Raw genomic sequence first — 21,436 nt, forward strand, 5'->3', positions numbered from 1 at the left:
TCCTCACCGCATGCCTCGTTTCATGTTCGATTTCACGATCGTTTTTCTGTGGAACTTGACTTTTCGGGCAGTTGACTAAAGTTGGCGTTTCGTACAGCTACACTTCTGCATTTCAGTCACAGCGGAAACCAAGCTGGTAACGATATACTGTCATTAAAGAAGCAGATGACTGGAGATATTTTGCTTCTCTGCCATGGTCAGAGATTAGATCATCATCGTCGTCGGCCATGATTAACGCTCCCCAAGCAGATGCTGCATCTTACAAAAACACAATAGACAGATGGCATTCATGAGAAATGCATGTTTATGAAATTCACCCCTCATCGATAAGGGATATTTAAAAAAATGTTCACTATTGTTAATTGATGATGGTGTTGTGATATAAATTGTTATGATGTATTGACTGTTGGTTTTCATATTTACTGTTTTTGTTTTGGTAACCCGGTCTCCCTTTAAAATGAGACTTTGTCTCGGTGGACTCCCACCCGGTTTAAACAAACATTGCATTCATAAAATGAGTTAAGCACTTGATAAAATTCTGATTAAGTGGTACTGGTCTCTAGATGTTGCGTGTGGGGTGTAGTTTAACATGCAGTTCACATTTGTGCGTAGTGCAGAGTGTAGGGAGCAGTAACGTAGTGGTTAGAATGCTGCGCTACAAACTCAGTGACCTAAGTTCAATTCCCGTGAAAGGACAACACCAATGACGATAATTCTAACCGGTTTTGGGCCTCTCTTAGGTCGATTCAGCCTCAAAATGAGTACGATGTGTAAACATTGCCAAGAGGGAGACAAAGGCGGCTAGGCGTGGTACTGGCCACCCACTCCCTTGTGTACTATGCCATCCTTCGTAGGTGCTCGCTCACAGTGCTTGCCCCAATAGTCTGTTAAGGCTATACGGGGGATCTTTGTCTTTGTATTGATACTGCAGTGAGAAGTGGCGGTGCAGGAAGTAGTGCCCTCTGCTACGAACCCAGAGACCTGAGTTTGATTCCCAGCCACTGTTAACACCAGTGCCAAGTGATGCCAACATCAGTCCTGGGCTTACCCTCGGTCGAAAAGAAAAGTGGCTGAATGTGGTGCTGGCCTCACTACCTCCTCGTGTGCCGTCATGCCCCAAAGGTCTATGTAATCTATACGGGGGATTCTAGATTTGAAGCTTTCGTGACTGCAAGGATTCATACTCTTAGGTTTTTTTGGTAAAGTCACATAGGTAGAACAATAAAATTACAAATTACTAAAAGTAATAATAGAAATAAAATAAAATAATTATGACTTTTAGTAAATTTTTATTTTATTTTTCTACCTACGTGACTTTGCACGGGACTTTACACGGGGATGGGATCTTTGTCTTTGTGATGCTGCAGTCGTGCCGGTCGCTTCGTCTTCACACGCCGCTCGGGTAGAGGACTCACAGGCTGGAGCTGCAGCTCAGAACTGACGGGGTCGCGATGTCTAAGCGCAATAAGGTACGTCTTTGTTGAACTCAGTATGTGCGTGCGTGGTGACGCAATCTCCATTTCTATAAAAGGCAAAGTTGTGATTATGTGTGTCTGTTCAAAATGTTTAGCGTACTTCCCGACATGCAACAATCTGGAAATTTGCCATGTGGGTACTTTCCAGACTGTACACCATGCACAAATAAAAATTAAAAACTTTTTTTGGGGGGGGGTGGGAGCTCAATAATGCATCTTATTTTTTGCACAGCAAGTGAGCTGTGACGTCAAATCTGTCACGTGACCCACGCATGTGGAAGCGTAACGCATTGTAGTGTCGTGGTTAGCGCGCTGCGCTACGAACCCGGCGACCCGAGTTCGATTCCCGCTCACAGCCACCGCCGGTGACGATTATTTCAACCGCTCCTGGGCCTCCCCTAGGTCGACTCAGCCTCAAACGAGTAATTGCTGTGGTGTGTGAACATCGCCACTGGGGAAACAAAAGCGGCCGGGCGTGGTGAATCCAAGTCCCGGACGAAGCTGGGTAGTAAAGCTAGTCAATGGGTGACCCAAATATTTTTCAGAATATCAGAACATTTATTAACGAGGGGGGTCATTCGATACATCCAGTTCAGTAAGGCAGGAAACCACAGACAAGTTGGAAGGCAGCCAGATACCCGCAACAACAATTTCCCGAGCTGTGATTCGCTATTCGGGGGGTGGGGGGGTTGGAAACGAGATATCTCGAATGTTCCCATTTAGAAAATGTGAACTGTGAGACTGGCGCACAATGGCCGACTCTTTGCGAAATACATCGCGGGATCTTTGACGTCCACTGCGATGCAGGTGGCGCATTAATTGTTTTGATTTGATTGTGGTTAATACATCGGCTGTATTAATCAGGGCGGCCGCTGGATTTGAACCGTGCAACGAGCAGTTGAACGCCCAACCGCAGGATGTCGCCACCCGTTTAATCAACAACTGGCTCTAAGATGTTAAAACAATGACCTAATGAGTCGGTAGGGGCCCCACTGCATTGAATTAAAAGGACAAAATGAAACATCTCGGGTGGCACATCTTGCGTAATTCGTAAGCAATGAAAGTTATTATCCAAGAGCAATCATGATTAGCAAGGGTATTCTTATTAAATGTAAGGTGGTTGCTGAGGTGGGAATTCACCATGTGACACTTGCCCTCACTCGAATGTCTGCTATTCCTCCTCAAAGGAGTGATTTGAGAACTGTTTCGCTGTTCCTGACTAATGGGGTCCTATGTTTGAAAAAAAATGAATACAACAAAAATATGTGTACGTGACACAATTGTTTAAAGTGCATAGTGAGCTCTCCAAAGGAAATCATTTGATCGAACAAGAAAAAAAGCACGATCGTTTCCGTACAACTCAAACGCCACACGGTCTCATGTGGCCCATTAACTGTGCCCGATGGCTGCCATGATTAAAAACCAAATGGTTACACCGCTCACGTCAGGCGCTGACGTGTTTTTCTCTCTTTCTCGCCCTGCATTGTAACTGACACACGCGCACGCTTGTCGCGCGTGTTTTTTGTTGTTGTTGTTGTTGTGTAGCATCCGCTGAACAATGAGGAACAGATCCAGCTGCTGGAGGCCGTCAAGATGGGGAAGATGACGGTGGAGGAAGCCGTGCGGATGGCCAACGGCCTGGAGCAGGACAGCAAGGCGACTGACATGGTCAACGGGCTTTTGTTGTTGTTGTTTAAACCACACGGAGACATTCCTCCCCCCCCCTCTTTCACGTGCCCCCCCCCCCATCACTGGTCAATGCATTGTCAAAAATAGCCGCTCTAGAACAGCGAAGCACATCACCAAACTTGGAACCTCGGCACGGCTTCTCCCTCCTGTGGGCATTGATTTAATGACCATCCAATTCGGGCATTCAGACTCCCCCTTCACCCCCACCACCTTTTATTTTTCCTCCTCCTCCTTCCCCCACCCAGTCCTTCCCCTAGAGCAGGGGTCGGCAACCAAAATAACAAGAAGAGCCATTTCTTTCCAATTCGGTACAAAATTCAGTATTTCAAGAGCCGCAATGCATCTGAGTACATACTGTACATACGTACATATCGTCAAGAAGCAGCCCGTAAAGAGCCGCATGCGGCTCCGGAGCCGTAGGTTGCCGACCCCTGCCCTAGAGGATTATCCGAGTTAAGGAAGTAGACCCCAGTGATGCACAGTTTAGTGAAACACATGGCACAGAAAGGTTCAAAACATAAACCGTTGGTAAATAATAAAACTAGGCTTTCACAGCTAATTTCATCCATGATACAGGTGTTTTTTGGGTTAGATCGCGTAAATATATATATGTTGTTAAATCCGCAACAGCAAACTAGTAAGGTTTGTCACGTAAACAGAACGTGCCAATTCGTCACTAGTACAGCTCACCGTTGTGTTGGAGAGCCAAGCCACAACATTTACAATCTGAGTACGACGTGTCGCCAGTAATTACAACCAGCTTCATCGGGCGGACAGCCAGATTTGTGAAGTCCTCCCGTTCCTTAATAATAATAATTTCACTTTGCATTGCGTCTTTGCTGGGTGTCAATTCCCACGCGTGGCCTCTCTCTGTGTCTACCTGAACCGTCTGTTCGATTAAATAGTTTTTATTTTTTAAGAGTGGCGGGAGAAGCTTCCCATGCCGTGCCGCATGGGCGCGTTGTTTTTTTTAAATCCTTTATATTAAGTTCGATTGCTTGCTTACGACCGTGCAAATCTTTCGGTCGTTTTTTAACCCACTTCCCGTGATCCAATCGAGCTGACATTTTCCACACAGACTCGTTGTGCGTGACAATTAATGTTCGTGAAATTTTTTTTCCAAAATTTCACACTTTTAGGACAAAAATATTATATTTAATTACCAATTGCTTAATGGTGCAATGCAATCATCTGACCCATATGTGGCAGCCATCTCAAGCCAGAGGACGAGAGGACTCTAGCCGCCATACATATAAAAGATTTATAGTGAAACATTTTTTTTACGGGTTATACTTGTTCCCGTCGCTGCGCTCGCCCCACACCTTTTTATTTTTCCGTCTTAAAGGTCATAAAAAAAATTGCACGCCGTTCATTTCCCCAAAGCTGTATTGTACAATTACATTGTGTGTGTTTTTTTTTCCGACTCGCTACGGTGTTTCTCACACGCGTGGGTCCTCGTATATTGATCAGGGAGAAAAGCATTCTGTCCGTCAACAGTGCCTTCTTCACTTCCACATGTTATCACTATAGGAAATAACAAAACACATATCAACACAGTTACCTACTGTCACTGGCGGAGATAGTGCGGGGTGGGGTGGCACGTGCCCCCCCAATGATCCGATCGAAATCCCTAATTTAGATTGGATCATTGGGGTTTATTGGTAATAAATCAGCATTTTACGACCGCCACTGCCACTGTGTAGCATATTATTAAGTGCCAGGGACTCTATGAGATGATAGGACAATAGTCTGAGTCCACAATTGGTAATAAGTAACGGCAAAGCGGTTATAAGTGACTCGCAGAAATGTGCGCAGTTGCGTATACGGCACACGACTTCCCTGACGGCATTCACCTTCAGCGAGCGCGATGCCGATCACACAATGCGGTTCGAATTCGCCCCTCAATCGATGGCTGCGCCATCGCCACACACGCGTCAAATAAAAAGCAAAGGACAAGTTCTTACTTACTAACTCCTATAATTTTTCATTGCTGGAGGGGTTCATGTCTGTTCATGATCTATGTCTCTGTGTGCGTGTTTATTAACACTTGTACAAAGATCAGCCTTAATAGATGCAGGATTGCAGAGCTTGGGCAGTAGTTGGCGGCGGTTCGTTGCCCGACCTTGCCACTTCGTCCATGGTTCCACCTCGCACCTCTTGAGGGCGAGTGAATACCGTGCGGCAATTTACAACTTGAAATGACGATGACGATTATGGACGCACATTTTGGCTTTCTCAGGAACTGCCGTGGCAGTGGTGCAGATACACAGGCCGCAAATACGTCGCAGGCTGTAATCAACAAGCACGCAAACGCTGTCTCGCACCGTCACTACAACCTCGTGGCGTGCCAGTTTCATAAGTTACACCCGCCCACAGCACTAGCCTCAACAGTCTGTGCGGTGGAATTTTAGATCTTATCGAGGATGTTGTCGTACCTTCGCTGTTTTTTCACCCTTGGCACACGCCGGTGTGCTCACCACAGCGAACGTGTCCGTTTTCCCCGCCAGGTGGGAGAAAGCGACGTGTACAACTTCAATGTTTACAAATACAACAAGTTCCGGCAGCGGCAGAAGAGGATCCTACAGGTGGGAGGACGTTCTTTCTCAAAGCATTCACGAAGGCGGAGCATCGAATAGCACCGCAACAATGGCATTTGGTATCTGAACCTGACTTGGGCTACCACTAGATCAGCTCAGCCTCAAAATGAGTACACGGTGCAAGTGAGGCGGAGACCAATATGTAAAGCCGTCTCTGGTGCTGGCCACACCACCTCCTCTTGCACCACGCCGTCATTGATAGGTGCTCGCTAACGGCCTGTTTGCATTTTTTTTTCGATTCGTTATACTTGAAAGCGTCTGCACGTTAGCTCTGTCTGCCTGTCGCGTTGCTATTAAGGCTTTACCCGATAGAACACCAACCAAATTGGTCAAGGGGCCTTCTTAAACTTTGAGACACAGACCGACGCAAAAACGGAGTCGTGGCCCTGTCTAGAAGAGTCACGATCTGAGCCCAATTGTCTCATCGCGGCTTACGGCCATACGACGGCTTCTTTTTGCCGCTGGTGTGAGCGCTGTCACTCTCGAGGCTGAATAAATAAATAAATACTCCTGAGAGACGAGCGCATAGTTGGGGGCAGTATTACGTGATCCGAGAGTGCGTGGATTGTTCTACCTCGGTAAGATTGAGCTTCGCGTCGATTGTATATCGTCAAGGACTCTGTGAATGAAAAGCACTGCAGAAGCATTTATGAATGATGAGCTCCTTTCTGCAGCCATCTGGAACGCTCTTCCGATATTAGGCAGCCATTGGTGCTATACACTTTTAAATCTTTCTTGAAAACTAATTTCCTTAGAACTGCTTTTTGTGTTTAGTTTGTTGCCCTTTCCCCGCATTTCCGATTATCACGGTTGGCTACGTACGGTGCGAAAGAAGTTCAACATACGTACACACGTGCATCCGTGCGCCGTACGCAGCCAACCCGTGCTAAAACGTAAAACAGTAACTAAACGACGGCGACGATTGACGGCAACGTTCTCTCACCGTGTGTGCGACCGGATGCCCCTCCACCCCGCCCCAGGTGGACTTCTTCGAGAAGGTCTTGTGCAACATCTCGAAGGGCGCTGTGCACAAGCGCTTCCCGTTTGCCGAGCTGGAGTCGTGCGAAGGCCAGGAAGGGCTGCGCCTCACGCTGTACTTCACGCAGCACCACGAGTACGAGCTCGAGATCACCTCCGACTTCGACAAGGCCCAGGTGCCCGCGTCTCCCTTTTTAAATCCTTTATATTAAGTTCGCTTGCTTGCTTAGGACCGTGCAAATCTTTCGGTCGTTTTTTAACCCACTTCCCGTGATCCAATCGAGCTGACATTTTCCACACAGACTCGTTGTGCGTGACAATTAATGTTCGTGAAAATTTTTTTCCTAAATTTTACACTTTTTAGGACAAAAATATTATATTTAATTACCAATTGCTTAATGGTCCAATGCAATCATCTGACCCATAGGTGGCAGCCATCTCAAGCCAGAGGACGAGAGGACTCTAGCCGCCACGCATATAAAGGATTTATAGTGAAAACCTTTGTTTTTACGGGTTATACTTATTCGGTTGCCACAGGGCTTGATCCCTCCGCCAAGTAATTCCCAGCCATGCCTGGTGGTGGCGGCAATTGACTGGTAGCCGCGGCCATGGTGGGAAGTAGACTCGATGCTGCTGGGAGTAGAAGGGACTTGAGTAGTAGCCACGGCCGTAGCGAGAGGTAAACTGGACGTTTGTGCGCCGGGTGTGGACATTTTTTTTCCAGGTCGCTGACCCGGACCGACATGTCTGGAATTTTTAAGCTCTCGGTGGGCGCCGGGTAGGCAGGGGGTAACGATTCGTGGATTAAAATCGAATTCCTGTGGTCACAATGAATGCGTTGAATAGTGCACGCACAAATCGATAATTCTCTACGATGTATGGAACTGCTATTTTGTGGTCACCTCTCGCAGCCCCAGTGCATTTTGGAGTTTTACACAAACTACTTAACCCACCCGCCCTCACCCAAAAAGTTCTGGCTCACAGCAACACGCCAGCACACCTTGTGGCCACGTGACAGTTCCGTTTGTTAAAACTTGCCGTTGCGCGTCCATCAGATCCTGCGACTCGCCCACCTCATCCTGAACCAGAACAAGGCCCTCTGCCAGGAGCAAGAGGTGACTTTGCCTGGTGCCGAACCCCCGACGAGTGCGAGGGTGGTCAAGGAGGGGCAGGCCCTGCTGAGAAAGGGAGGCTTGGCTTCGGTAAAGTGGGTGAGGTGAGCACCGTTTACGTCCCGTTCATTTCCAATGCTCGTTTCAATTCTCGCCGAAGGAACTCTGCTGACGTTTTAGCGGCTTTGTGTGAATTGTTTTGAGGTTGGCGGTCGCAGATTTGTTGTCAAACTACGTTTTGTGTCAGTTTTTCAACTTTGTTAAAGGTTTGGTGTTCATTACAGTTCCAAGCGTTTTGTTGATTACACGTAACAATTACCTTTGAACATTGTGAATTTGTGTTTTTCCTCTGGTACCAACCGTTATCACAAGTCTCCCTTGAAATATGAACACTTGCAAGTGTAGGTCATTGTGTGCAGGCATCGTTTGTCCAGCCTTGTCAACTATGAAAACCTACCCACTAATGACTCAATTGGAATGTACGTGGCAGTCATCGTCCCCATGCTCTTAGGTTTTTTCGGTAAAGTCACGTAGGTAAAAAACAATAGAAATAAAATAATAAAGAATGAAAATAAATAAATTAAATCACGACGTTTCGGAGGCAACACAAGTCTCCGTCTTCAGGTGGGACCATCACAACTAAATTTACTGCATCAAGATTTATTTTCATTTATTATTATTATTTTATTTCTATTGTTTTTTTACCTACGTGACTTTACCGAAAAAACCTAAGAGTATGAATCATTGCAGTCACGAAAGCTTCACATCTATCGTCCCCATGCTCTGAAAACTTGCCGTCGCGCACCGCGACCGGGGACCGCTACGCAAAGCCGTGGGCCGATGACGCAATACCCAGTGAGGCTTTCCTGGATCCACAGGCGTGATGCAATTGTGAAATATGTAAACAGTGTTTAAATCACTACATGCGTCAGACGGTAAATGTTTTCAGGGTATAATTGTGTTTTTGCAAATATACATTTACGCAATATATTCAGATCGTCAAAACTTTGTCCCATTGACACAGCGGACTGGTGCCCACGTATGTACGTACGTAAGCACGTTGAACTTAATTCGCTCTGTACGTAGCCGACCTCGCTCATCGGAGGTGCGCGGGAAGGACAACAAGAAGCATCACGCAGACAGACGCCGGAAGCGACGGCAGCAAATGCGATCACGCGGGCCATTTAAAAAAACAAAACTCTGTATTGTTGTCATCGTCTTCATTGGGAATGCGTGCAGGGTGTGGCTGGAGCTGTCTCGGTCAGACCTGAGCTTCTACCCGAGCGAAAGGCGGCAGGGGAACCTGGGGAAGCTCGTCGCCTTGACGGGAGAAGCCCCCCCGGAGGTCTGCGTGGCTCCGTGCATCGTGCACCTGTCCACGCCGGGGGTGGAGGCCTACGCGGACAGCCTGGCCGACTCCTTCTGCGTGTCCACCAACAAGAACCTCTACACGTATGGCAGTGGCGGCGCGCGTGCATTCCCCGTGTGTTGTAACGTGGGGCGCCGTAGTGGCGAGATGTTAACTCTCTCGCCTGCTCTCTCTCGCCATGGCCGCGTGGATTTTTCTCCGGGTCCTCCGGTTTTTCCCTCCATGATTAGAATCGACATCACGCATTCTAGAGTTTTTGGCTGCTATAAATTTCCACGTGATGAGCCGCTTCAATGAGCGATCATTTGTGGCCAGGTTGCTTCTGAAAATAGCTATACAGCTCAAATGGGCCTTACCTGGTAAAATAAAAATGTGTTTAGTTTAGTGTGCACCCCTCCCCTCCCCCACTGTTGTGATTGTATACGTGGAGTTAGGAGACTTAGTTTGATTGTCTGTCGATCTATCTCGCCATCCCTTGGTCGCACCACCTGCTCGAGTAACCTGCCTCATCTCCACAAATGTGGACTGGACATTTTGACCACGGCAAAACTTATGGGGTGTTAGAAATGTACGAACTCTCATTAGATTCCGCTTAAATTGAAGGTTATAATTTAGTAATCCTATTCTGTGAAACGATGCCAAACCCAGGATTTATATATGGGGGACAAATGGAGTCTTTGGAGGTAAAATCTTGCATAATGCTTCTTGTCTAATGAGGTTATTACTTATTCAAGATGTCATATCTACACAATGTATAGCCCATTGTCAATCACAGCCCTAATTCCCAGCAATGGCACCACGGGTTGTTTTCGAGCGATATCTGAAATGGTCTTAATTCTAGATTTGAAGCTTTCGTGACTGCAAGGAATCATATTCTTAGGTTTTTTCGGTAAAGTCACGTAGGTAAAACATCAAAATTAATGAAAATAAAATAAAACAAAAATCACGACGTTTCGGAGGTAACACAAGTCTCCGTCATCAGGTGGGACCGTCACAGCCGAATTAGCTGCATCAAGTGAGGCAATGATTCAAGATGTAATCCCTCATAAGCAAGTTGAAGGGGGGAGGAGAGGGGGGGGGGCTCATCAGAATGTGGTAGCCAATGAATGGAAACGTATCGGGAGGGAGGGGGGCGGGGCTCAAAGACAGCACGGAGTGCTCAACACATGACGACACGGAGTGCTCAACACATGATACACATAATAGACAAAAGAACGAAAATGCCCATGTTTATACCAATGCTGGCTGAACAGTGAAGAGAGTACTGTTAAAAATAACTGGGGATGTTAACACTCGGTAAAGTAAAGTAAAATAGTGCCTGTCAGATAAGATGGTCCAAAAAAGTGTAATTAAGTCTTTTTTGCATGGTTGATAACATCTTTCCAATGATTACTCAGTTTGTACCCATCATCACGGTTGAAATTATGTCTGTGTTTGTATATTTGTATGGCTTCGTGTACAAACCTTTGATGGTAGCCGGGAGGTTTGCAGAGAACCTTGGTCTCGGAAAAGACAATTTCATGAGAGCCCACCGAGTTGTAGCAATGATCGGCAACGGCAGAAGAATCAGTTCTGCCGTGTTTCAGATCTGACTTGTGCTCGCGGACACGATCAGAAACATGACGTTTCGTTTCTCCAATGTAGCAATCACCACAAATGCAACTCAATTTGTAGACTCCAGGATACTGTAAGTCAGGAACGACATCCTTCACAGATGGAATCAGATCACGGATTTTATGCACTGTACTGAATCGGACTTGGATCTTATGTTTGTTTAGAATTTTGGAGATCTTTTTGGTCACGCCTGCTATGTATGGTAACGTGATGGTTTTGGTCGGAGTTTCATGTGGCTGTTTCTGTGTGGTGGGAGAGACAGCTTGGCGGATAGTACGGTCAGAGTATCCGTTCATCCTGAGGGCCCGATGTACCTGTCTTAATTCACCGGTCAGGTGGTGTTTGTCAGAAATGCCATGGGCTCTGTGGTATAGCGCTTTGATGAGAGAATTCTTTTGAGATGGGTGGTGGTGGGAATCCGGTTTCAAGTAGGAATCTGTGTGGGTGGCTTTCCTGTAGACAGAATGTCCCAAGGATCCGTCAGGCCTCCTCTCAAACAGAATATCCAAGAATGGTAGTTTACCGTCTTTCTCCACTTCCATGGTGAATCTGATGGATGGGTGTCTAGAATTGATGTGGTCCAAGAAGTGGTTCAATGCTGGGAGGCCATGTGGCCAGATGACGAAAGTGTTATCCACATGCCTCTTCCACAGGGAAGGACGCAGGGTGGATGTCTGGATGGCGTCTGATTCAAACTTTTCCATGAACATGTTGGCTATAACTGGTGACAAAGGGGAGCCCATAGGGGTACCCTCATTCTGTTTGTAGAAGGTGCCATTCCAGGTAAAATAGGTGTTGGTGAGGCAATGCCTAACCAGCACAGGTGCATCAGAATTCAATCCATGTTGGACTAAGTCCTCAATTATTGTTAGGGTGTCCGGTACTGGGACTTTGGTAAACAAAGATACTACATCAAAGCTGACGAGGATGTCATCAGGAGATAGTACCATGTCCTTAACCATAGAGACTAATTGGGTTGAGTTGAGTACTGCCGAAGAGGTCTTGCCTGTGAAGGGGAGCAGAGTATCTGATAGAAAACGGGCGAGTTTGTACGTAGGAGAGTTTATCATCGACACAATGGGTCGTAGCGGGGTGCCTTCACCTACGTGACTTTACCGAAAAAACCTAAGAATATGAAATGGTCTTGGTTGTGTCCTCGCTTCACCAAGCCACATCGACCCCGGTAACTCAAACAGTCCTTTATCCCGCGTTCAATCGATAAAGAAGTTTAATGGCGGCAATTTTTATTGTGAAGATTGATTTCTTTTCTGGTGGGGGCAGATTTCGCCTGGCTCTGAACAGCGCGCACCGCGATGACTTTGCCGAGGAGCGCGACCACTGGGTGCGCGAGATCGAGTCTGTGTGCCGGGGCTACAAACGGATGTCTCACACCCCGACAAACGCCTCCGCACAAGACTGCACCCCCGCCTCCGCCCCCGTCTGCGACGACGCCACCACTGGCAGCACGGTCGCGCCCCCAGCGGCACCGCCCGCAGGGGAAGGTCCCGGAGTACCGGCGCCCGCCGATCCCGTCCACGGCAACGAAGACGGCGGCTTGAAGATCCCGGCGGCGGCCGGGAACGCGGCTCCCGAAGCGAGCTCGGCAAACGGCGCGCCAGGCTCGGCTACTCCCGAAGCGCCGAGCTCGGACGACGAGCTGTTGTCCGGCACGCCCGCGGCATACCGGAGTGACCGCGTTCCGGGCGTGGAGCCGCCGTACGGCGACGACGGCGGCGACGGCGCGCGGAGCCAGGACCTGGACGAGCCGGACACGCCGCTCTTCTCCTGCTTCAAGCCAAACGAGCCCCGGGACGCGTCCGCCATCGTCCCGTTGCGCGCCGCGCCCGGGCTGCCCCCGGTCGCGCCGCCGCCTCCGGTGTTCTACGTAAAGCCGCGGGCCGATGACGTGGTGCGGACCAAGGCCCTGCACTGGGACCCCGTGCAGTCCGACAGGGTGAGGGACGCGCGCAGGCCTCGGTGCGAGCGTCGCCGCCCCGTTGCCGTCCCCGGGCAGGAGTTGAACGCCGCCTCCCTGGGGCCGTTGACCCGCGGCGTGAACCACCGCGTCGCCAACTCCCAGGCCACGACGAAGCCAATTGTCCCCTATAGAGCCTGGACAGACTTTTGGGGCAAGTGATGTTGGCGAGCACCTATGAAGGCCGGCATAACGATTATGATAGCTTCATTTTATGCAGTGCCATTCATATCAACAGCATGGCGCACGAGATGGTGGGTGGCCAGCACCGTACCCAGCTGCCTTTGTCTCCCATGTGGTTATATTTATACATCGCGCCAGGTACTCATTTGATTGCCGGGTTCATAGTGCAGCGTGCTATCTCTCCCCACCACTGCATGCACACAAAGATAAAGATCACCCATATAGCCTGAACAGACTGTTGAGGCAAGTGCTGTTAGCGAGCGCCTATGAAGGCCGGCATGGCACATGAGGGGGTGGGTGGCCAACACCACGCCCGGCCGCCTTTCTCTCCCCAGTGGTGATGTTTACACACCACACCAGGTACTCATTTGAGGCTGAGTTGATTTAGGGGAGGCCGATTGCTGGTTCAGATATGTAACCATCACTGGTTTTTCTGTGAGCGAGAATCGAACTCGGGTCGCCAGGTTGGTAGCGCATCGCCATAACCGCTACACGACCGCTCCCCACTGCTGTTTGCAACAAAGTGGCGATGACATCACTCACGGTGCTCATGCCATGCTCGGTGAACTTTTGATGCCACGTGAAGTGTCCAATGCTCACTGGCAGGAGGTCACGGAACAAACCCCCCCAGGTGCCATGGGTTGACTGACTGAGATGGCTGGCAGATGCACCTCGTGCGCTCCCACACAACATACACGCGCACACTCGCTGATACGGACGCGTGTGTCCATACAGATCGCTAAGTCCATGTGGGCTCAGATGCGCGGAGACGTTGGTGCGCTGGACCTGGTCCGCCTTCGAGATGCCTTCCGTCTGGAGACAGTGCAGGTGCCCATCATCTCCACATCCCAGCCAACGGCACAGATCTTGCTGAACTCCAAGGTGGCGCAGAACTTCTGTAAGTGTGACCGGCGGTGCCAAACTCAAACACAACGGAAACGCCGGGGAGGGGATTCCAAATTCCAGCTCGTGGTGTGTGCGGTGCATGCAGTGTGTGGCTATGCGTGGGGTATGTGTGCGGTGTTTGTGGTGGTGTGTGGTGGTGTGTGGTGGTGTGTGGTGGTGTGTGGTGTTTTTGGTGTGTGTGCTGCTGCTGCACAGTAGACCCCTGACTTCCGAGAGCAGTCCCAAGAGTACCGCCCCATCCGGTTAGAGGTCTTCCTCGTGGTCAAAGAATTCGTGGAGACGAGTCCAACGCCTGCCTCGGCAATCGGCCCTCCCCGATCCTGCACACGTCCCACCCAGCGCATCGTTATTGTCTGATCGTATCTGCAACCCCTCACCTGCCATGCTATCTTCTTGACTTCCTCATCGGCTTTCACATCTCGCCACAAATTTCCTCGAATCCGTTGCGGACACCTGTGGCCCAAATTGCCGACGACTTCCTGTTTGAGTTGCTTAGCATCCAACCCTCTCCTCCACGCAGTAAAGCAAATGGCTCTCCTGCCTCCAATACCAGTTGCAATTACACTCAGACTTGTCTCTGGACATTACTGCCCGAGTACACAAAGTCTATCACCGCCTCAACCTTATCGCCTCCTATCGTGGCTTGCGAACCGAATGCAAGAGTGCCGTTTCTAACTACTGCCACTCACTTTGTCGATGCTTGCATCTTAACACCCGATTGCCCGGCGTCAGTACCTTAGGCAGCTGTGCAGCTGCAGCCGGAGTTCTAGCCAAGCAAACCGGTTGCACCGCTGTGCTCTAACCCCGTTGGTGACGTTCATCAAAGATCAAAGATCCCCCGTGTAGCCTTAACAGACTGTAGGGGCAAGTGCTGTTAGCGAGCACCTATGAAGGCCGGAACGGTACACGAAGGGGTGGGTGGCCAGCACCACGCCCGACCGCCTTTGTCTCCCCAGTGGCGATGTTTACACACCGCACCGGGTACTCATTTGAGGCTGAGTCGACCTAGGGGAGGCCCGGGACCGGTTCAGATAATCGTCACTGGTGTTGGCCATGAGCGGGAATCGAACCCGTGTCGCCGGGTTCATAGCGCATTGCGCTAACCGCTGCACCACCGCTCCCCATGTCCACATCATCAAGCACAACATTCAACAACGTGGGAGACAAAATATGAACACCTGTCTTGCCATCAATCAATTCTGATGTCTCGCCTATTTCTATGCAAGGCACATCATACGCCTTATTGAGCAAGGTGACTTCTCTCTCCTGAGATGCCAAAGCAGCCAAGGGGGTTCCCCTCCTAGCACATACAGCCATACCCCGAGTTAAAGTCTGCAAATGATAATCAAATTTCCTCCATATACTCCAAACGCTTGGTGTCAAGCGTTTTCTATGCTGGCTTGGGGTGGCTTCTGACATTCAAACCGTTATAGAGCTTTCGTGACTGCAAGGATTCATACTCTTAGTTGTTTCGGTAAAGTCACGTAGGTAAAAAATTAAATTAAAATTAATCAAAGTAATAATAGAATAATAAAAAATCACGACGTTTCGGAGGCAACACAAGTCTCCGTCATCAGGTGGGACCGTCACAGCCAGATTTGCTGTATACCTACGTGACTTTACCGAAAAAACTAAGAGTACGTTATAGAGCCTTGAGACTCGGCGAGGCTTTTGCCGGCTAACGGCCATTCTCTGTGTTCGTCATCAGCCCTGATCGACTCACTGCTGGACCAAGGCCCCATGAAGTCGTCGCCGTCCCTCACGGTTCTGCGACGGAACATTTGTCGGCATTGTTGAAGTTAATCGTAACATAGGCACGTGGCATACCATGCGCCCCGATTATTTCTCGAATGGAGCAGGACAGTTTGCGACGTCTGCCTGTTAGAGGAGAAGTGGTTGTTGGTCTTTGATTGGCAGGGACTCCCACGGTGAAGATGATGTTTAATGACCATGTCGAGTGTTAAATATCGCCGTTCATGTGGATCACATCTCACAGCGCTGACCAATCACTGACAGTATTCTTAGGTTTTCGGTAAAGTCACGTAGGTAAAAAAATTAAAATTAATAGAAGTAAAATAAAAATAAAATAAAAATCACGACGTTTCGGAGGCAACACAAGCTTCCGTCTTCAGGTGGAACCGTCACAGCACGATAGCTGTATCAAGTAAATGAGAGATTACAAGAGATACCATCCCGTATACTATCCCGTATCTCTTGTAATCTCTCATTTACTTGGTACAGCTATCATGCTGTGACGGTTCCACCTGAAGACGGAAGCTTGTGTTGCCTCCGAAACGTCGTGATTTTTATTTTATTTTTATTTTACTTTTATTAATTTTAAAATTGTTTTACCTACGTGACTTTATCGAAACAACCTAAGAATATGAATACTTGCAGTCACGAAAGCTTCAAATCTAGAATCAATCACTGACAGGCGGAGTGGCAGCCAGCCGGCGATGCAGCGCAAACATTTGCTCAAGCTCTGCGGCCCTCTGTATTTTAAGACGACGTCGTTTCCAAGCGGCCAACGCGTGTATAATACTCAGGGCGACGGGCGTGTGTGCCTGCGTTGCACGCGCAGGCATTTTTCTGCGCGGGTTCCGAGTTCAGCCGGCGCAGCTCCGCGAGCAGCTGCTCGTCCTTCGCGGCGACTTGGAAACGGGAATCACGGACGAACAAATCGCCGAACTGCGGCGGTGAGAGGCTCTCACCACCCTGGTCCTCCTCCGCCCTTGGGCACTGCGAGATGTTAACTGCTTCGTCTGGTATGCAGGAGGACGTGGGTTCAATCCCGACCCTGACGCCTGCTGTATACGTGGAGTTTGCATGTTTCTCTCCCCGTGGTCGTGTGGATATTTCTCCGGGTCTTCCGGTTTTCCCGTCCACATTTAGAATCAACGTCACAGGTTTGGAGTATTTGGCTGATATACATTTCTACGTGATAAGCCACTTCGTAGAGCAATTATTTGAGGCCAGGTCGCTTCTGAAAAAGAGCGATATAGCGGCCTTAACTGGTCAAATTAACGTTGTTTTGTTTAGTGCTAATAATATACATAACAAAACAATTGTTAGTCATGGAATCAGTTTGTCGGTTACGGCACTAACTAGTAATTTTCATTTTAAAGACGCGAATAACTTTTTTGTTTTCAACTAGAGAGAAGCAAAGAGCCATGGCATCGATGATATGCGATGTATGACTTATGGCCTTTGAGCTTGGTAAAAAAAAAAATTTGCCAGACATGTAACCATATACATTTCATGGGGTTTTAGAAACTCCCACTGATTTTTTTGAGATATGAGTTGAGATTAGTTTTAATAACGATAATAATCTATAATAATAATAATCATTTACTTATTCATACATGGAAGCCACACTGAGTTGTAAGACTCGTTTTAAAGAGGGTCCTTCATGGGGTTTTTATTTTATTTTAAGATATTTTTTTTGCCAATTAGTGAGCATTTATAAGTGTGGGAAAGAAAACAGTGCAACCGAAATAAAATAACATGAGCAAAGGGGGAAAGGCTTTATCTCCGTACAGATGGAAACAGATGGCGATTAGTTCACTGCCTTTTCCTGGCAAGTCATGGTATGGCACCTCGAAGCTCACGGGAAGGGAGCTTTATGGACATTTGTGTGATCCACCAACCATTGATTGCAGGCCACGTGATCCATACCAAGGGCCTAGATATCCACCCCGTATGGAGTAGGATTGGTTGGTGGCAGATCTGTATTAAAAGTAAATAAGTGTTTGTCTGACAAAGTAAAAATTAAAACAATTAGTCTATCTATAGGCCATTGGGACCAATATTTTCGAGTCAAATTTGCCAAAGCAGAAAACACCCGGATCTGTTTAAACATTCCGAGTTTCGTGACAGTCGGGTTCATTAAAGGCATTCTGGCGGGTTGCTTGATGTGAAACTGTCGTTCGAAATGGAGAAGTCCTATTTGAATTAACAAAAAAAAGCACAATATTACGAACCTAAAATAATATACCAAAGTGAGAAGATAAAAGACTTGAGCGAACGGATACGCCCATCGTGGTCACAGTGGCAAGCAGGTGGCTTGCGATACCTGCGGTCGAACCGATAACCGCGCTGACGGCGGTGCCGCCTGCTGCCGCCCGGTTGCTGGTCACAGATTCGTGCCGACGACGGAAGACGTGGAGATGTACAAGCCGCATGTGAAGCGACGAGCAGTCCTGCACCAGGTGGACCAGTACATGCTGGAGGTTCGCTCGTGACTGCCCTTTTCCGCACCTCCAACTGGCACGATTGGCTACGTACGGCGCGTCGTTGCAATAATATTAATATCCTAAACGTGATAATCTTGTTGGGTGGCGGAGGGTGAATGACAATAATTTTGCCATCAAACGACTTCCACGTAGCCTCACTCACAAACACCTGCGATGAGCAAGGTTGGCTACGTACGGTGCGAAAGAAGTTCAACGAACAAACATAGACACACACTTGGCTCCCTGCAGGCAGTTGGGGCAAGGCTTTTTGTCTCTGCGCATTGTTTCGTGCGTGCGTGTTTGTGCTTTCGACAGATGTGCAGCATCCCCTTCCTTGGCGAGAGACTGGAGCTGCTGATGATCGTTCGTGAGTTCCCGGGACAGATCAGGGAGCTGAAACCGGTACGAGAGCCGGCGAGCACTGTGACCACACACCGACGCCGAGGGGACACTCGATGAGAAGGCTTGGCGCCTCTGGCTAGAGGGGGGAACGCTCAAGGGAGCCACCGGTGTGTCGATCGTAAATCCTTCGGTGACATTTAGCGAGTGAATTTAAGCATATTTTTAGAACAGGTCGATTGAGCATGTTTTATGACTTACCACTGGGTTTTCATTAAATAGTATGAAAAATAACAAATTATTAGAATAAAAATTGCCCTGTTTTTTTAATTAAGTTGAGTAAACACACCTTTTCCTAAATGGAATTGTCACGTGATCAATACATTGTGTTTTTTTACAGTAGCCTCCAGATTATCACTTTAATTGGATATAGTTGATCGCGTGCAGCTTATTTTGACTTAAGACATATTCGCTGTGTCCTCAATGCACATATTCAACGACGTTTAAATGTTCATCCTGTTGGTGAGTGCAGAAATCAATGACGTATCAATGTTCGTCCTGTCAGCGAGTACATGAAAAATACCTGTTTCGGAAGAATGCATTGGTCATTTGTGCGCATGTTACGCGGATTTCGATTTAAAGCTTTCGTGACTGCAGGGATTCATCTTCTTGGTTCTTTCGATAAAGTCACGTAGAATGGAAATAATAAAGTAATAAAAATTAAAGATAATAAAATCATTCTCACGACGTTTCGGCCACAACGCAAAAAGACCTGTTCTCCACCTGAGGACGGCTGCTTGCGTTGTGGCCGAAACGTCGTGAGAATTATTTTATGATGTTTTATTTTTATTATTTTCTCATTTCCCTTCAACGTGACTTTACCGAAAGAACCAAGAAGATGCTACGCGGATATTTTCCAAACGACTCGCGGAGTTCGCAACGTGTGTGCGCCCGTCGGCGTGTTTCCCGAACTGCGCAGCTCATCGCGCACCAGCTCTCGCGCTGCTCCCAGCTGGCGGCGAGCAAGAAGTTCCCTTGCGTGCTCGAGTACGTGCTGCTCGTGGGCAACCGCCTCAACGAGACGGCCGGACGGAGCCCCATCAAGGGCTTCTGCCTCTCGACGCTGCCCAAGGTTCGCCCACTCGTACGCGGGTCAGAGGCTGCTGCGATAGTCTTGACTCGTTCTTGGGCTTTTTTTGGGGGGGTGTTTGCAAATCGTTTTGATTGTGAAGCTGACATTCTCTTTGCAAAAGTGCGATCGCCGGAGGGACTTACTTACTTTTTTTACGTGATTTCAAATCTTGGACCACTCTCATTGATTCATCGTTCCTGTTCTTCCTTTAAAGGAAACTTTTTAGCTTTTTAGCATCGGCAGGCTCTCATCTGGTTTTAAATAAAGTGTCTCTACTCAGTGGCGCTTTGAATGCACTAATAATCATTATTACTAATATCGTCATATCTGCTTGCTAATTCACTTCTCGATGAAGGCTTCCCCCTGCCACGTGACTCACAGGAGCTGTTTGAGCAATATGGAATGACGCTGCTCAGTGCCGATTGGTGGCGGGCAGCCCAGCAACTGTTGTTGTGTCACTCGCCACTGATGGTGTAGCGGTGGCTGAGAATCCAACTCAAGCTGCCTTGGGTTCATAGTGCAGTGTGCTGATGACGGCGTCACCACACCCCGCCCTTTAAAATAGCTCGGGCTTTAACGGTGAAAAATGACGCGTTATTATGATTAACAATAATAACAAACACTTCCTGCTGTTAAACGTGATTATAATAATGATCCCCCCCCCCATTCACAAGAGCTAAAGTATCTCGCTTGCTCACCGTTTAACCAAATGAAGTGGGGGGGGGGGGGGCACAGACCCCCTCCCCCTCCCGTTTCCACCACTGTCATGTCACCTATGAATGATCATTATGACGGTTTATGATGATCATGACGATGTTGGTGGTGACAATCAGTGCTTTTAAGACCGGACTAAAAAATATTTATTTTCTGTTGGCCGAAACATGGCATGTTACAAATCTTGAATTGATTGCACGATTGTTGTTGTTGATAATGTTTTTTTAATATTGATGGTTTTTGTTGAGTGCAGCTGATGGAAACAAAAGGCCAGAACAGGAAGTACACTCTGCTGTGCTTCCTGGTGGAGCAGATTAAGGTGCATCGCCCAGAGCTCCTGGACTTTGCCCAGGAGCTCCAGAGCCTCAAGTCTGGCTCGACTGGTCAGTGCATGGGGTGCTCGCAACACGCCCGAGACAAAGGCAGATATCCTGAGTTTAGAGCACAGAGCAAAGGGTTAGCCAAACGTACTCGGCTTACCGCAGTCTACAAATAGCCGAGAGCCGCAGGTCAAATTTTGATTTAAAGCTTTCGTGACTGCAGGGATTCATCTTCTTGGTTCTTTCGGTAAAGTCACGTAGAAGAGAAATAATAAAATAATAAAATAAAACATAATAAAATTATTCTCACGACTTTTGTCAAGGCGCTCTTCCCCCTCCAACCCAGCTTAAATATACGCTCCAAGCCTGGTGGTGTTTCATTCAGATGCTTTCTTCCCGACAGACCTGTTCTTCACCTGAGGACGGCTGCTTGCGTTGTGGCCGAAACGTCGTGAGAATTATTTTATTATGTTCTATTTTATTATTTTATTATTTCCCTTCTACGTGACTTTACCGAAAGAACCAAGAAGAAGCCGCAGGTCAAATCTCCGTCGCGTGGGATGGTTCTGCGGGGGTGGTAATGTAGGGCGTGGTCACGCAGCCACCGGTTGGCTGTGGAAATTTTGGCATTTAGAAATCCAAGGGAGCATCCCGGGAGCGCTCGTGTCTGGCTACCGCCACCATAGACGAGTTGTTACTCTCTTTCAGGTAGCCACGTTGAAGGGTTGCACGTTAGCTGCGTCTCCGTCGAATTGCACTTGAGCTACCCGGGTGCCGCGGTTTGGCCGCCCGTGCTTTAAG

The 21,436-nt window shown here is 48.3% G+C and overlaps 1 protein-coding gene across 1 annotated transcript; it reads left to right on the forward strand.

Moving 5' to 3' along the window:
- The first annotated feature begins 1,377 nt into the window (after window positions 1-1,377).
- On the forward strand, window positions 1,378-21,435 carry LOC144942135 (uncharacterized). The gene is made up of 14 exons (XM_078868895.1): window positions 1,378-1,469; window positions 3,021-3,143; window positions 5,672-5,749; window positions 6,742-6,915; window positions 7,795-7,955; window positions 9,091-9,303; window positions 12,116-12,788; window positions 13,728-13,890; window positions 16,480-16,594; window positions 18,037-18,127; window positions 18,446-18,532; window positions 19,449-19,601; window positions 20,569-20,698; window positions 21,344-21,435. Exons 1-14 carry the CDS (start codon window positions 1,452-1,454, stop codon window positions 21,433-21,435), a joined length of 2,271 nt encoding a protein of 756 aa, XP_078725021.1. The 5' UTR covers window positions 1,378-1,451.
- Window position 21,436: the final 1 nt, after the last annotated feature.

Source organism: Lampetra fluviatilis, chromosome 26 (assembly GCF_964198595.1).
Source record: "Lampetra fluviatilis chromosome 26, kcLamFluv1.1, whole genome shotgun sequence".
Classification (NCBI taxonomy): domain Eukaryota; kingdom Metazoa; phylum Chordata; class Hyperoartia; order Petromyzontiformes; family Petromyzontidae; genus Lampetra; species Lampetra fluviatilis.